The sequence below is a fragment of the Pantherophis guttatus genome, chromosome 1, assembly GCF_059756535.1.
Source record: "Pantherophis guttatus breed Tessera chromosome 1, ASM5975653v1, whole genome shotgun sequence".
In the NCBI taxonomy this organism is placed as follows: Eukaryota; Metazoa; Chordata; class Lepidosauria; order Squamata; family Colubridae; genus Pantherophis; species Pantherophis guttatus.
The window spans coordinates 242,883,610-242,902,027 of NC_142063.1; the positions used below are offsets into that span (position 1 = coordinate 242,883,610).

General features: G+C 36.1%; 1 protein-coding gene across 3 annotated transcripts in view; it reads left to right on the forward strand.

The window, feature by feature from the left end:
* GRIK2 (glutamate ionotropic receptor kainate type subunit 2) overlaps positions 1–13,902 on the forward strand; it is a 522,039-nt gene extending 508,137 nt beyond the window's left edge. For 2 of the 3 annotated variants that reach the window (XM_034409067.3, XM_087882605.1), the window contains 2 exons: positions 6,737–6,914; positions 13,037–13,183. In XM_034409067.3, the coding sequence (XP_034264958.1) occupies positions 6,737–6,914; positions 13,037–13,050 (192 nt within the window). In that variant the 3' untranslated portion in view covers positions 13,051–13,183. Of the gene's footprint in view, positions 1–6,736; positions 6,915–13,036 lie in introns of all 3 variants that reach the window. The other variant, XM_087882606.1, reaches the window with a different exon arrangement.
* Positions 13,903–18,418: the final 4,516 nt, after the last annotated feature.

An 18,418-nucleotide genomic window follows, 5' to 3' on the forward strand; every position in this document is an offset into this window, starting at 1 on the left:
TTTAGTGCAGATAGAAACCTACTTGAGTTCTTCATATTGAACATCACTGGAATGAAGATGATGGAAGCACTACCAGCTAGTGCAAGTACAAATTTCTGCCCTGATGGGTTTCGGCTGAATGCCTAACCTGGGTTATGCCGTCCTGATTTATAAAAACCTACATGATGCATATTATTAAGACAACCACAGCACTTTGGATCAGTTCAGAAAATGTGCAACAGTGTGCATGTGAATGAAAACATACTACTTCTTTATAACTCTTGTAAGTTGCTGTGTGTGTTTGTGTGTTAATGGAATTGGGAGCTGTTCTGGGCAGCTGTTTGAAAGATTTACAGTCATGTGTTACGTTTGTATCACCATGTATCACGAAACACATTCTTGGAATCACATTTGAAGCACTGCATAGCCTTACCATATAACGACTTCATTCTAGAGACATGTTGTACTGTGTGCATTTTTATTTTCTTGTTTTATCATTAGAGATTTGTCTTTGTTTAATTTAAAGGCTATTTCTTAGCATATAACCTAAACAAGACAATGTATTGAGCTGATTCAGAGGCTCAGTGATGACTATTCTAAAAATGAATAGCCACTGCTTATTTTATTGACGAGGTTGCAAGGCCATGCCAGTCTGTAGCAATATAATCAATCAAAGATCTTGTGGCACTTTAAGGGCTATAAAGGATTGTCTGACCCACAGTTTCATCAGATGTACAAATCAGACTATCTAATCAACTTCTTGCTGCTTTGAATTCTATGAGAAGACACTTTCAAAGTGCCTGTGGGGAAGCAGATCCATGTGAATAAATTCTCAGTTTTTAAGTTCATGATTTCCTTACATTCTCATGAAAGTTAATAATCTTCCAGAAGTTAATAATCAGATTGATATCAACTCTTTTTCTTTTAATAATTGAATTGGCTATATTAAGTTGTTAGCTGCTGATCATTAAGTCATTAGCAGCTGATCATGTGAATGCAGCTGTTGCTATGAAGAAGGTATTTGTAACTTTACTCCTTGATAACATATATCAATTGGTTTGGGCCTGATATGGTCAGAAATATTTCTCATTTGATGACTTTGTCACTGCAGAAGGTTGTGGATGTAATTCACTTTTTGGTGCTAAATCACAATTCCCGATGTCAAATGGATTTATGCTGCTGTCTCTCACCTTTTCTTAGATCAGCAGAGGTCTGGAGGAATAGCAGAGTGCATTGCTTTTCTCTTCTCCCACAGGTGCTCCTGTTGTCATCATCACCATCACCTTAATTTAATAATACTGTGGAAGAGTTTAGCTTAAAAATGATCATTGCATCTGTTTTCAGTCTGTTTATCAAGTGAAAAATGATGTCTCATTCTCTGAAGAGTATACCATGCCACTTTTTGATTTGGTCTCATCTATATTTCTCTGCAGCATTGTTTTTTTTTTTTTTTTTTTTTTGAATTCCCCTTTGCCAAATAGTCATCAAAATCTATTGGTCTTCTTCTATGTGTGAACACATAAGTAGATACAATAATATGTAAATGATCTTTATAGCATTGAACATTCAGTTTAAAAGTATATTAATGAAATCTTTAGGAGCAAGAAGAAAGGAAACTCAGATATGCACCAAATAAATAAATAAATGAAAATGAATTGGTGAAATATAAACTTCTATATTGCTATTGTAATGCAATTTAACTACAAATATGTGTTCTAGATTTTCTTAATCTAGGAAAGATTTCAAAACCATACAAACAGTGCTTACCGTCACTATCTATGATTTGTGTTCTGAAAGACACATTCTTTGTAGACAGAATATATATATATATATATATATATATATATATATATATATATGTATGTATGTATGTATGTATGTATGTATGTATGTATGTATGTATGTATGTATGTATATATATATATGTATATATATATATATATATATATATATATATATATATATGTATGTATGTAAATATATTTATTAATGCTTTTTTAAAAAGAAAGGCATATGTACCTTGATCAGAGTAAATTTGTTAAACCATACTATCATTCTAATATTGATTGCCTGAAAAATTTCAGCAGTCTTATTTCTATGAAATCATCACAAAATAGCCAGATCTAAAGCAATCAAGTAATTTTGGAGATTTGCATTTATTGTTGTCATTATTGGTTTTTTTCCCCCTTTAATTGGTTCTTGAATTAGAAAAGACCAAAGGAATCTTGGGCCATTTTCCATGCTGTTTTTGTAACTAGGTTACAATTTGGCAAAATTGGCAGTTGGTGCACTTTGATTTCATTAAGACCCCTCCTTTTTTCCCCCATAAATCAAATATGGATGAACAAATAAAGCTATGTCTAACAAATAATATATATGTTTGAGAATGCTTTAGGATGAATATGCGACAATAACCATTTTTGTGTGTTTGTTGAAAGTTAAAATTAATATAGAAACACAAAATATATGCCTGGCCTGATTTTTTAAAAAAATGTTCACTCCTTGTGTGGTTAATAGTCATGTTCTCTGATATTCAGTATCTTAGTGAATACAAGTGAATGTGTGTGCGTGTATACATCTATATATACAGTACTTCTATACATGCATATACATATACATGCATACAAAAGATATACATGCATACCAAAATACCAAATACAAAGATGCTTAATGGCTTTTGGGTTTTGTTTTGCTTTTTATATGTTTAAATACTTTTTGACTTTTGGAAACTGAACTAATCTCTGAAGTTTTCTTGGCAAGGCTTTTCAGAAGTCGTTTGCCCTTGCGTCTTGCCTAGGGATGAGAGAATTACTAGCCCAAGGTCACCTCGCTAGCTTAGTGCCTAACGTGGGACTAGAACTCATGAACTCCTGGCTTCTAGCTACTTAACCACTATACCAAACTGACTCTCCTGTAAATTTATTAGCTTTATCTTAAATTATGTTCTCTTAGACAATTACATTGTCTAAGTTATAACTAGCATAATTTTTCTTACAGGAAGTTTGATTCTGATGCTTACTTCCTTATACAACCTTCAAATATTATATTTATTAAGGTTTAAAGAACTGACTGTTCCTTATTAACATAAAACATAGATATCAGCTGAGGCAATGCTGCTTTGAAGTTCTAATATAAGAAATGAGTAAAAAATACAGCCATGGAACTTATCAAACATCAAAGGAAAATGTCTAAGTTGGTCATTTTTATTTTTAACCTTTAGTTGAAATACTACACTGGATTCTCTTGGCTTGCATTGGAGCAAAGGAGCACACTTGAAAACTACTTCAAATTCAAGTCAATATTTTAAAATATTTGCATCCTTATTTTCATTTTTAAATATACCATTCCATTCTTGAGTTATTATTTATAATTCAAAGACACACCGTTATGTTATCTATTTGGAAAGCATATATATTAACCGCACATTTGTTTTCTGAGATAAGTACCAAGTAATTTTCATTTTTAATTGCTTCTATTAGCAAATGACTCAGTCATTTGTAACTTTATGCTGGCATTTAGCAGACATTCACAAAGCATATTCAGAAACTAAAGTTGCATTAAACAATTACCCAACTGTTTACAGCTGATGTAGTTGATTTGCTGTGATGTAAGCTATTCTACTCATGTATATGAAACAAATGCTTTATTTATATCACAGATAGTGCTATATTCTTAAAGCAGTAGCCAAGATGACAAATGGCTCCTTGACAGACAAATTAACTCACAGAAATAACGTTAGGAAAATATTAGTGTAATATAAATTATTATAAAGTACTCTTAACTTCCACAAAGGAAAACCAGGCTAAAACTATGATATAATATTAATGTGAAATACAAAAGCAGAGCACTTCCACCTTGTATACTTTACCAGCCTTGAAAAAATAAAACTTTTAAAACTTTTTTTTCGCAGTAATGCATTTTCGTTTGGACAGTGTGAAAGAAAATAACATCTTCTACTTTAATGACAATTGTACAAGTTAGGCATTTTTGTGTGTGAGAAAGATTCAGATTCAGCCCAAGACTTTTTTCTAATGATCATTATGTCAGTTGATGATGTAGTCATGGTTTATTTCTCAACACCTTATCACTGCAAATGATCAGATCCTGAGTTTGATCCAGAGAAGATGTGTGGAGGCATACATACCTATGGCAACCAATCTGGGTCATGAAATCAAGATTACTATTATTATAAGGTTATTTTATCATTTATTTATTAAACAAATTTATATAGCCACCCAACTCATGCATAGGTAATGCCAGGCAGCTCACAATTTTTTTTAAAAAAAATATATCATAAAACCCCACCCTACCCCTGAAGGCAACAACAACACAATAACTTGATTGGCTCTGTTTCCACTTGTGGTCCCCAGGTTCTCTGACAAAACCACATCTTTAGGGCCTTTCAGGAAAGCAGCAAGTTGGCCATAAAGCCATAAATCAGGGGGAATGGTGTTTCATAAAAAGGGGGCCATTACGGAGAAGACCCTTTTTCATGCTCCTACTGAATGACAACCCCTAACTGATGAGACCTAATAGGCTGGACAGATGTTATAGGGAAGAAGCACCAAGCCCTTTTCTATTTCTCTTTGTGGATTGCCATGTTTTTGCAGCCCAAAGTCTGATAGGTCTATATCTATATAGTACACTCCATTATGAGTTGCTACTTGCTGCTCTTCAGGATCTGTCATTACTATCAGGCTTACAATGTTTGATAGTGAACCATGTAGATATTGAGTGAGTGAGTGAGTGAGTGAGTGAGTGAGTGAGTGAGTGAGTGACTGAATCTATTTTAGGCTTAAACTTTAGTCCCATTATCATACAGCCGGAACTAGTCTTGGGTAAAAAACAGACTGTACCATTTTAGTATGTATTCAATTTGAGGATACAAATTGGAGAGGCCAGTCAGCTCAGAAACTCAGTATCTATGATACATCTCTTGTTTTTTTTCTTCCAGTACAGAAACAGTTTGTGCACAAAACACAAGCACTTTATTCTTTGGGAGCATTTGTGAATTTATTTTTTAAAAGTACATTCCTTAAAAAAAGTGTACAAAGCCATAACTTTTTACAGGTAGATACATATGCCCAAATCTTTTATATGAAAATAGCAAATCTAAATAGCTCTTTGTACTTTTTCCTGAATTAATCCTTGACTTTTTTTAAAAAAAATCTTGGTTATAAAAGTATAATATTTCTTAAAATGCCAATTGACCTGAGTTCTAATACTAGTATTGGGGGCCAGTGCAACATTTTAAAATATTTGATAAAGCAATCCAACCCATTTGAGGATTCCTGCAACACTGTTTTAAGAAATATTTGCTTAAAAAAGATACTACACCAGCTGATGTAAATCTTTTCCCCTGTCGGAAAAACAGGCTTATTGCACTGTGAAAGTCAATCTGTTTATCATAGCATCACAGATGAAATTAATGTATAAGGCAGCTCCTTGTTAGGATACTGACTAGTACTTATAATTGTTTTCTGCCCTTTGTTCCTTGATATGGTGTTGTTTGTTATCAAGGATCAGAGAAGGATTTTCGTGGAAGACACAGAATAATGAAAGTCATATTATGTGTTATAGGTGGGCCCAGTAATCTTTGTCTTCCTCTTTCTATGTGCTAGATAAAACACTCTTGCTTCTTACATTGTTCTAAAAACCAGAATATAGAAATTCTGTGTTTAAAGAAACAATAAGACATATTTCACAAAACATTCCCTTAATAGACATGGAAAAAGGCCATCAAGAATTGATTCATAGTTTTTGTCCAAATTGGGCATTTCAATTTAGCAATTTACAATCACAATGTTCTTTCCTAATACATGAAGTAAACTAGTAATTTTTTTACAAGCAGTGTAGGAGTTCATGACTATGGTTAAAGATACAGTCTCTCTCTCTCTCTCTCTCCTTTCACATCCATTGCACAAATAGATCCATAGATTCAAAATCATGTTGAGTTAATTGAGCATCGAAGAAGTCTTGTGCATAAGTTATCTTTCCCAAGAACTTTTTTTTTAATAATTTCAGAATATTACAGATATTCAGATATAGTCTCCATATATTCCACAGTTTCATATGTTTCTTGAAATCACTCTCTAATAATTGCCTGAGTTGACATTGCAATGGAATCAGTTGCATGATACCAAACAATTAGCAGTTCAGATCTTAAAGTATCCAGTAGTTTAAAATGTACAAAAATAACTCAGTTTCTCTTAAATTTCAATTGAGAATGGTTCAGTTCCACAGAATTTGGACCATTGAGTGACTTGAGATCTTTTTCATATATGTATGCTTTTAAATAGCAAGTCATCTATTTTATCGTGATTCCAGCATTACCAAAGTTAGCAGAAAGTTACCAGCTTCCAGTGCAAGTATCTTGCTGTGTTTTTAGAATGATCCTATAATAGTCCTTATGGAATGGGAGCAGCCTCTTGCAAGAAAATACAGTGTCTTATATTCCAAAATCCTAAAAACATAGAAGAGTTCCTAGAATTACTGTCTTACTGCACTCCTTCTGCCCACTTCCTTCCATAAAACTTTACTGCAGAACCTACAGCAAAATAGCATGAGTTTCATAACAATCACATCATCTTTTATTTGTCCAGTCTCTGTACAACTATTGACCTTCATGTATGGCCCTAAGAAGTATTAGTGTCTTCACTAGTTTGCTTTGACAAGTAGGAAAAGAAAAAAAAATGGGCTGTGTATCTTCTACCTCTTGATACACCACAGCCCAAACTGTTTCATTATCTTCCCCCAGTGGCCTCATATACATGTTGAAAGGAAGGATGACAGAATGAAACCTTGTGGAATTCCGCATGAAAGAGAGCCCACGAGGCAGCTCAGCAATTGCCCAATATCATCCTCTGAGATCTCTCTGAGAGGGAAGAATGGAACCACACAAGTGCAATCCCATCAACCCCAACCTAGATCCACAGGTGAGTCAGCAAAACTCAAAGGTCTTTGCTTCAGTTGATCGTTAGTAATTACTCATCACTGACAAACCTTTGTTCATTAGTTAGTAGCAACCTAATGTTGGCAGTAGATAAGTCTTCACTTATCCCCAGAGCATTCTTGCCACAATTGTCCTCAACATAATATACTCTTGGTGAAAGAAAGGTGAAGGTTAGAAACCAGCAGACCTGAAAGTTCACATTAAGAGATATCTAGGTCTTATTTTACTATCTTCCAATTAAGAGTATATAATATTCTATTTTCTTCAGGAGAACATTATGGCTAGTTCTAACAGGAAGATCCTTCTATTACTGCACAAACCACTGACAGACTGGTAGAATAATTCAAGTTTATAAATAGGAAAGCCAGTAGAAACTACTCCGGAAAAAAAATCCTTTCAGTCTTCTTAGATAGAATCTCTGCAGTTTCTAAGACTTCCAGTCATCCACAGCCTTAAAATCTTGTACTACTTGAAGAAGACTCTTTTTTATTTTATTCCTGGCAAAGTCTGGATCTGGAGATTAATTAATCTCTTGGTTATTTGATAAACAAGTGAAGGCAAAGTTTTCAATGTCTTTACACAAGTGAATTGTTCCATTGACCCCCAAACTGAATGGTTAATTATAATAGTGTTAAAATAGAAAATGATGCCTCTATCTAGTTTTAAAATTATAAGAATTAGGTGAATTATAAGATGTGAGTTATCTAGGTTTACTTGTTTTGCTTCTCAGATTTACTATTTTAATAATTTTGAGATAAACCAATCCTTAAACATTGCCATAAACGATCTGGACTGTCAAATGCTAATATCCTCATTATTTGATATTCTTGGAGAAATGGTGATCAGAAGCTTATTAGGAAAAGAAGGCTAAGAGAAATCTGGCAACTCTCAAAGCAAACAAACATGAAAAGCACTTTGATGCAGAAGTCCTAATAGATGGTAGAACACTGACCCTCACATCAGGTATAAATGGCAAAGTTTTTTTAAAATAAGATTTCAAATACCATCTGTTGTGCAAAGCTGAAAGTAATACATTTCTGAGTAAAGCTTGTAGATTCCTACTAAATTTTGACAGTCAATTTTATATGAACTTCCTTAAAGTAAAGAGATAAGCAGGACAAAAAAATGGAATATGTTTGTTTAAGAAAACTAGAAGGGAAACAATGGCAGAGCCGTTCAAAAATTAAAACAAGAAAAAAGGGAAGTTGCAATATAGATATTCTTTCTCTTCTCCAAATTTATATATATGTATATCAAATAATAATGTTGTCTTCCTGTCAATATAAATGAACCAATAAAGCAACTCTTTGAGTACATAAGTGATTTGATATATATATAAGAATAGGCCTGTATGTATTTAATTAATCTCAGTTACTGAGTCTCAAATTTGTTTGCTGTTATTGACTTGAAAAAAGTCACTGAGTGAACTACAGATTTATATTCATCTGATACAGATAGCAGATACAGATAGCATCTACTATTATATGTGTGGAGACACTTGATACTGCAGGGAACTGGAAACCCAAGTGGTGCTACCAAAGATGAGAACCACCTAGCAAGATGTCTCCAGCAGGCCTAGTTCTTCCTGGAAAGGACCATGGAGTTGTTAGGAACGAGAGAAAGAGAATATTAAAGAAATTTGCAACACCTAATAAACACCAAACTATCCTCCTATTTTTTAACCTTTCATTAGTCAAATAATATTTTAGAATATTTTATCTTCTATTGTATAATAATTACTGCACTTCCGTATTGTAGAATGAACGCTGCAGAGAATTTATTCAACACATAAGATATCTTTGCCTAGTTTGAGCAAGAAAACATTTAATAAAGAGAAAATATTAATGGTATTTATTTACTTACTTACTTACTTACTTACTTACTTACTTACTTACTTACTTACTTACTTATTTACTTACTTATTACATTTATATGCTGCCCATCTCACTCAGAGGCAACTCTAGGCAGCTTACAAATAAATAGAATAAACAGAGTTGGAAGGGACCAGGTTGGAGGTCTTCTAGTCCAATTCTCTGCAGGTATAGGCAGAAAACCTTATACCATTTCAGACAAATGGTTGTCCAATTTCTTCTTAAAAACTTCCAGTATTGCAGCATCCACAACTTCTGGAAGCAAGTCATTCCACTTTTGATTAATTGTTCTCACTGTCAGGCAATTTCTCCTTAGTTCTAGGTTGCTTCTCTCCTTGATTTGTTTCCATCTATTTCTCCTTGTCCTGCCTTCAGGTGCTTTGGAGAATAGGATGATCCCCCTCTTCCTTGTGGCAGCCCTTTAGATATTATCATGTCACCCCTAGTCCTTCTTGTCATTAAGCTAGAGTAAGTAAAAGTAAGTAAGAAGACAAAATAATAAAATAATAAATATTAACATTACAATTGACTTAAAAGTAACAAAGATGGCAAGGAAGGGAGCAAGTTACACATGGGGTGGATGTAGAGTCTTATTTCAGTCCTTTAACCACTTCTAGATTGAACAATATGTTCCAGAGGATAAGCCATAGCAGAAAATATACTCCTCCTGCCAGCCAGAATTCCTTGATTGACAAGGTCCACAACATGCACCTTCTGCTGGCACAGGGGAAGAGGTGGGCCAATGCCTTCTGCTGGCACAGGTGGGGTGAGATAGTTCCTCAAGTAACCTGAACCCATGCCATAAAGGGCTTTAAAGATAATAACCAATACTTTGAATTGGACCTAGAAGCAAAGTGACAACCAGTTTAGCTTGCACAACGGGGCTATAACATGACTTACACTCGGGCCCCCAAGAAATGTCCATGTGGCTGCATTCTGTGCCAGCTGTAGCTTCCAAATACATTTCAGCTTTTGCATTTTGTTTTATCCTGTTCCTCCTTTTGGGAAGTTGGGTGGCTGAGTGGATCGAATTTAACAAAGCAAAAAGGAGGTGCAGAATACATTCATGAATATTGTTCAGAACTTTCTGGATAGAGCTCCCTTTAGATAGAGATTTTTTGTTTTTTCTTTCTTAGGATCAAATTAAATAACTTCCTAATACTTGATCTTCTATATCACCATGTATGTAGATCCAAATATGGATCTAAATAAATAAATAAATAAATAAAAAACCAATACTGGGAGAAAAGTTTAAGCTTTCCCTTCTCAGTTGTTTTCCCAATATAACATATCTCTTATTGTCCTGTTGAAGAAGGACCGTCTATCCATCTATCTATCCATCCACATGTCTGTTTGTCAGTCTCTGTCATATAATCTAATCTAATTCAATATGAAAGGAAAATGGGAAGGGGAAACAGTGAAGAGCTTCTATATCTACAACACATTCTTAACTTGAGTCAAACCTGGCTACTTGGGACTAAAAAAACAAGTGGGAAAACTGGTCACAGAACATTGTAATTCTAGAAATCCTTTTGATCTGAACAGTGGCAAAAATCTTCATTGTATGCATGGGGTTTCCTCAATAGATCACACCATTCTTCAGGAATAGCTTGTCAAGATATATATTCACTGTATTCAAAAGGAAGTTTGAAGATAAATTTAAAAAAAGACTCTGATTTGACATCTGGGAAAGTTTGAGCAAAACTTTTAGCTGGGGAAAAAAGCCTATACAATCTGTACGTAACTCTCCAACTTATAATATATAATAAACTTGTCTTTACATACCTGTGCTACATATTGCTATTTCCTTGAATACAATAGTGATCAGAAGTAAGTAATGGTTCCAATGTAGAATGCTCTCTCTATCCCTCTCCCTCCCTCCCTCCCTCCCTCTCTCTCTCTCTCTCCCTCCCTCCCTCCCCCTCCCTCTCTCTCCCCACATGCACTTATGGGGAGAGGGAGAGAGAGCACAACAGCCCCATAATGGTTTGTATTGCATTACAATTGGCTCATTGTAACCATTATGATTTGGGATTTGATGGACAGAGGAAGCTATTCTGTGTCTTAAATTAATCAGGCACTAATGAATTTTGCTTTGGGGAAACCACTGCAATGTGTAGAGGATTGTATAATAAAGCAGCAGAAATACCTGCAGAAAAAAAATGCATATCTTGTGATCATAGAACTCCTTGGATTTGATTTGAAATGGTACTTTTAGTTGTAAGCCCATATCTGTGCATGTGTAGGTATAACTACAAAGACTACTGTTCCAACAATAAAGAATGTATGAAGATATTTTCAAATGTTGGCTTTTTCTCCTCTTGGATTTACTAAAATTCAGCCAAAATGATCAAATCACCAGAAGTAACAAATCTATTATGAGTGCTATACACTTGGTCGTGTTGAAACAACATAGAAACCCTGAAACCTGACAAAAATGAAGCCACATTGACAGGTTTTCTTTTTCCGATGACCCACTGTTAACCATACAAAACCCGAGTTTGGTTTATGATAACCTGCTTGGTAGTAGATATAGTCTGTAGCCTCAATTATGCATCTCCCTGTGGTTTTTAAGGTGATTTGCCTTATTAAACTTGATCGAAGAAAGAAAAGCCCAGGACGTTCTTGAACTTTATAATGTACTTCAAGGGGGAGCATCAAACAATGCATTGAAAGAATGAGCAACCTTTTTATTTTTTTGCAAAAGCTCTTTTGTTTCCAAACTCTTCATTTTGGACAAAGCATTTGGAATTCCTACGCCATTGTATACTTACATTCCTGATAGGATTAAGCAGAGGAAGAGGACATGGTTTTATTTCTTTTGATTTGCAGTGTAGGGGAATAATTTAGGCATGAATTGTATTTTATTCCAACTGATTATATTCCAAAAGTGTTTTAAGTAGTGCACACCTGAATGTGTGCTGAGTATAATGCTCTCAAACCACTTGGTTTCCAGCTTCCTTGTCATTCCCTTGTTGGGAATGATGATAAGGTCCCTGATATCTATGGAGATTCTCAGTCATCCAGTCATGGTTGTCTCAAAGGTTCTTTTTCAAAAGGCAACTGGACTATGGGTTTTTTTTTCCCTTGAGGAAGAGGATGTTTCACTTCTCATCCAAGAAGTGATGAAGCTTCTTGGACCATAAGCAAAATAACTTCTTCAAGGAAAAAGCAATGCAATTGCCCTGTTGATTTTAGATGTAATGAGGGGTCCTTGGTGTTCTTTGAAACATCTGCAAGAAAACAGTCAAGCTCAGAGAGCACCAGAGACCCCTTTCAATATTTCAAATATTTGAGCTACAAATATTCTCCTTTATTGAACCTAGATGTAATTTATACATGAGTGAGTGAGTGCTGAATTCCAGGGTGTGTAACTTTTTGGTTTCTTTTGTTGATTATTCAGCACTATTATAAATTTAACTTAGCATCATTTAATACAAAAGCAATATTTAAATTAGACATTTATTCAGAATAAATATACATTATTTTGAAGATTCAGAATGTCATGGTCTGAAGACCATTGCTAGCAGCAACTAATGAAAAGAGGTGTTTGAATGCATGTTTATCCTAAGAATACTTGTGAGCATGTATGTTCATAAGCTGATGACTTTTGGAATATCCATTGACAGTTTCCATTTGTGCAACAGTAATCACTGATGCAGGGGGTTTCAGCAGGATGCCAAAGAGGATCTTTTCATTTCAGCTACATCAATTTCCATGTGTGCAATTATCAGCTGCGACTCATCTAATCACCACCTCATTAAACCACCAAGTAATATACAGTACATGGGATCAACTCTTTATATGTAATGTACATCATTAGAACCTACTTAGAAAATAAAATGTTTTCAGAAAGCTGAAGCAGCTTGATGGCAGTTTAACCATACGAGATGCATATTTTAAAACATAACAATGTTGTAAGGAGATTTTGGCAGATATATTTAAGGGTTGGGAGGACTAAGCAATCAGAAGATTTATAATTCCAGTTGAGAAATGACTCAAAATTTGCAATGTTGCCCATAAGGAGTATTAGCTACAGTCTTGGGAGCAGAATTTTTATCAATCTTTTTCACATACTAGTTTGGCCTAAGCTTCAGCTAGAAATTGAAAATAAATGACTTGATTAATAACATCAAATGATTAATTAATCTATGTGCTACTGTAATAACAGCAATAATAATTTTATGATTTTCTATTTTCTTCTTTTCATTTTCTCCCTACACTTCTCCTATAGAGGTCCTTTTGTAGTGCCATGGTAGAGGAGCTGAGAATGTCCTTGAAATGTCAGCGTCGGTTAAAACACAAACCACAGGCTCCTGTAATTGTGAAGACAGAAGAGGTTATCAACATGCACACATTTAATGACAGAAGGTTGCCAGGAAAAGAAACTATGGCATAGAGCTGGGAGACCACCCAACCCCAAGCACAAACTCTTGTTTTTTTTTCCCCCTTTCCTTTCCTTTCCTTCCCCATGCCCCAAAACCAACGTTTGCGAGAATGTTTCCTGTGGAAATATGCAACCTGTGCAAAATAAAATGAGTTACCTCATGCCGCTGTGTCTATGAACTAGAGACTCTGAGATCTAAGCAGTTGCAAAGGCCAGACTCGAATCACAAGCATCACAGAGCAACCGTATTTGTCAGGGGAGGGAGGGGTTGGGGTATTGGCATTCCACCGTTTGTCATGGGGTCCACCTTTCTGTAACAAGCAAAAGTTCTATGGGAATTTTCTGGAATCGCAGTGAGAAACGGCAGGTTTTCTTTTTGAAGTGCATCATTTGCCAGGGACTGGAGAAGCAATCAAACAGCTTCAAGAAAGTAACTACTGTACCAGAGGAGTTTCTGAAAAATAATAGATCAAAACTCTATTCACAGAAAAAAACAAAAACAAAAAACCCTAACTCTATTCTGTACTCTTGAGCATAGAAGATCTTGTAATTGCTGACCAAAGTCAATACGGGCCTGCCAACTGATAGGAGCTTATTCAGAGGGAAAGTCATGAAAAAGGAAACCGTAAATAGAAGAATGAAAACAGAAGTGTTACTTGCAATTTTTGTTTCTCTCGCTGTGTCATTCACCTGAATAAAGATAAAAAAAAATCTATGCCAATAGAAAATCACATAATTCATCTGTGTTGGAGCTTGGAGAGAACCCAAAGGAGGTGGGCCATATTTTAAATAAGAAAAAAAAAAAGTTTTCCCTCAGTTTCTTTTCTTAAAGATGATGTTCCTTATGATGCCTAACTATAAGCAATTCTGTCACTGTTTAACTGTGAAGCAAAGTACACATTTGATATAGCAGAAGAGTGTAATTTGTAGCCCTGAAGGGGGGGTCTGGATAAACTCTTGTTCCTGCTTCAAAATGAACTCAAGGGAGCCTGTGGCGTTCTCACAAGTAGCTGAAGTATAGATGGGCCACCTAACCAGCAGGGAAAGTGGACTGCATTTCTCAACACAATCAATGGTGTTTAAATGAGCAACATTCTTGAGCCTTTTTTTCCCTCATCCAAAAACAAGAGGGAAAAGAATGTTCAGATTTATTTGTGGAAATGCAAGATTTCTATGAAAATAGTTTTTTGTATGGAAATTTTTTGTAATACTTTTTAAATCAACAATCTCAAGAACCTGCGTTTCAATCACGGTCAGGGGTGTGGTGGGAAGAGTGGCTGGTAGTGCGTGTGCACCACCAACGTTTGGTGAAAACTATTTTTATCATGGAAAAAAAAATGGGGGAAATCTTAGAAATATTTTCAAGTTAGATAATATAATGTCTAGGTGCACTACCAATACTGCTTATAATACCACACCCTTGGTTTTCACTAGCCTGATATTATGCTGTAATGAACCAATGTGTGTAAATTATGAAAGACATAGACCAATTGACCACATTGTGATAACAGTCGAAGTACACACAGTTTGCTGTTTGAATCCAATGCACAAACATTAAAAAAAAAAAAACCAATCACGACACATACATAAAGAAAATTGTCCGTTTGCAATTGTTTTCTGGGAAGGGTGGGTTGGGAATTTCAATGTGATTGGAACAGATGCGTGTAGGACTGTTAATATTAAGATCTAATTCTGCACTCATCACCCCCCTGAGTTTGCAAGAACATCAGCATCTGAAATGTATTTCAAGACAAAGCCCACACCATCTCACTGGCTAGTATTCCTTTCAGTTGGTTGTTAATTGTTGGGCATTGTCTAAAGGGGATCCCTTCTGTGCAAGATCTCTGGGAATGGATAACAGTTGCAGAATGTGTTCATGTGCAACTTTTATTATTTTCAGCAAAATCTATACAGAAGAACCATCTGCTGATTGCTTCTTCCTGCCTTCTGAGGCCCTGGGTAAGGAGCCCCTGTGTGAGTGATATATAAAACAACTGGTGTTTCAAATACCTTTCTGGTGCTCAAAACAGATGTGATACCATCTTAATAATTTTAACATAGTCTTACTGTAAATTTGTATCCTGAAAATGTATAATGTAGGGACACTTGACTATAGCCACAGTTTATAAATATAGCTTTTTATGCCAAACAAATCACTTATTTCTTTTTTTCTTTTATTTTTAATAAACAGAATCCAAACATTATTTTGTAGAAACAATGAGTCATCTGTAGATAATGAACATACTATTTGTATATTCAAGGCACAAATATTCATTAAAAAAACTGCACTTTTTTTTAAAAAAAAGAGTCCCTGATAAAGTGTTGCATGTGTCTATAGACAAACCAACTCTTGCAATGCATGAGAGCAATTTCTCCTTCCACTATGGTGGTTGTTGCTCGTTTGGACCTCAGAGCACATGGAGAGGCCTATACTCCAATATTCCCTGCTTCATCCTTATTCTCTCTGAAAACAAAGCAAGGTGTGACTCATTGTGAGATGACTCAAATGATGAAACCCATTTGCACTGGGATTTGGATGTGGGCTGTGGCTATAATTCTCAGATGTTACAGTAAGTATTTACCTATACTAAGCATTAGACGTTCTGCTTGGGTGGGTAAATGGTTAAACAAGTGCTGTCTGTGGCATGACTCACAGATGCCTCAAACAGGTTAGAGTTCCTCTTTGTTTCAGCAAAAGACTGATATTCACAGTGTCCCAAAGTGCCACAGGAACAGTGTCATCATAGAAGGTCATTTGTCAGTATCATATAGGGCCGTGATGGCGAACCTATGGCACACGTGCCACAGGTGGCACACGGAGCCATATCTGTGGGCATGCAAACATTGCCCTAGCTCAGCTCCAGTGCACATGTGCATGCTGGCCAGCTGATTTTTGGGCCTTGCGGTCCCACCAGAAGTCAGGAAACAGGCCGTTTCCGGCCTCTGGAGGGCCAAGAAAGCCTCTGGAGCCTGAGGAGGGCAAAAAATGGGCCTAGCGGGCCCACTGGTAACCTTTTTGCCATCGCATGCCAAAAGCAGGGGGAGCGCAGGGGGTCACCCACGCATGCGGGGAGGGGAGGGTTGCACATGCATGCACGGGGGGGCGGGGTCCCGGGGGGGCATTGAATTCTGGGTGTGAGCACATGCATGCGCTCCCCCCTTTTTGGCACGCGACAGCAAAAAGGTTAGCCATCACTGATATAGGAAATAGTAACTACACTTTAACCGACATGTTGGAATCCCTGATTTATTCTAGTTTCCCCCCCAAAAAAAATTCCTCTTGCATAATAGAGCTTGTCTATAATTGCAATATGTTTCATGCATGCAACTGCTTTGCTAAAGTGAAGTTCAATATGGATAAATTACATTGTGCAAAAGTCATACTACTGATTTTGAAACACTTGGGAAACAAAAGCTTGTTATGAATTGGAACCTATGTGCCTTGTTCTGCACGTTTTCTTGATAAAAAGAAAAGACTTTACTGTATAATGAAATTCAGGAAAATTATTCTCACCCTTGACTCTTTTTACTCCCTACTCAATTTAGTTTGCATTTTGTTTCATGACATTGCAATACAATATATTTCAAGCTGAATTAGATCTTGCCATCAACCTCATAGCACAGATCAAGGACTGTTTAAGTATAAGATCAAGTGCACCTGAGCTATTACTAAATATACCAGTTCACATAAAACAATTGGCACTATGTGTGAATTATTCACCACTAAATAATTTGCAACTAATACCCCCATTCAGAAACAGCCAGAGTGCTGTTGTAGTTAAGGTACTGAACTAAGGTTCTAGGGCTCTCTTGGCATGGAAGCCAACTAGTGTTCTTGCACCAGTCCAGTCATCATTATCCAGCTCTGCAACATACTGGCTGAAAAAAAAAAACCTCATTGTATCATGTACTAATACCGTGTTTCCCCAAAAATACGATCTACTCAGAAAGTAATTTCTAGCTTGATTTTTACATGTGTGCCCAATATCAGCCCTACTGCCAAAATAAGTCCCAATTAAGACTCTGCCCACTTCAGGGTGCACTGGTAAAAATTAAGTTAGAGTGGGGATAGGGGGTGGAGCTGCCCTACTATTTACCTTCAGATAATTGCAGACAGGCCTCGCACACCTCAGCCCATTTCTTCTACCAGCAAGGATTTCCTGAAGGCCTCTGTAGCCGATAACAGAGCTCTGGAGTTATAGGCTGCAAAGGCCTTCAGGAAAGCCTTGCTGGCCCTGCCAGATGAAAAACTTCTGACAGTGAAAAGAAGGCTGGGGGCAAAGCATGCAAGTGAGGTGAGTCGGAAGATGACATCCCCCCCCCCCGAAAATAAGACCTGGTACCTTTTTTGGTGGAAAAAAATTTATAAGACAGGGTCTTATTTTTAGGGAAACACAGTAAGCATTGCTATAGGGATTAAGTGAACACAATGTGAAAAATAAAATTCTGCAACTAAACAAGGAAAATGCTGATAATAATAGCAATCCTTTTCCCTATTATGAAGATCGTAGGGCATCTGCAGGCCAACCAGTTGTAAAAGTCTAAGTTATAAAATAAGACACTGGTTTGATTATGTTCTATTGCTTGCATTATATTGAATTCCGATATGATATGGTCACTCTCACCCAAATTTCTGGCCACTTCAACCCCCTCTATCACTTCTTCTCTATTTGTAAGAATTAGCACCAGTATAGTTGTCCCTCTAGTTCTCTCCTCTACCTTTTGGATAGTGATTAATTGCTCCTTGGTTGTGTTGCTATATTATTTTGGGAATCTCATTGTATAATATGTGGACAATGGGGCAGGAGAAAAGAGTCCAAACTTGCAAAGATGAAGTCAGGAAAGCTAAGGCTCAGAATGAAGTCAAGGAAGTAATCTGTCCACTAATAGGAGAAGATGGCAAGGAAATAATGGGCAGTAGAGAGAAAGCAGAGCTACTGAATTTATTTTTTGCATCTGCCGTCACATAAAAAGAAAATATAGTCCAATCTACCAAAAACATAACCATAAAAGACAGACTAGGAATACAAATAAGCAAGAAAATGGTAAGAGAACACCTGTCCGCTCTATATGTATTCAAATCACTGGGACCTGATGGATTACATCCCAGAGTTCTGAAGGAACTGGCAGACCTAATCTTGGAACTATTGAATCATATCTTTCAAAGATCCAGGAGAACCAAGGACTGGAAAAGAGCTGATGTGGTTCCCATCTTTAAAAAACGGGGGG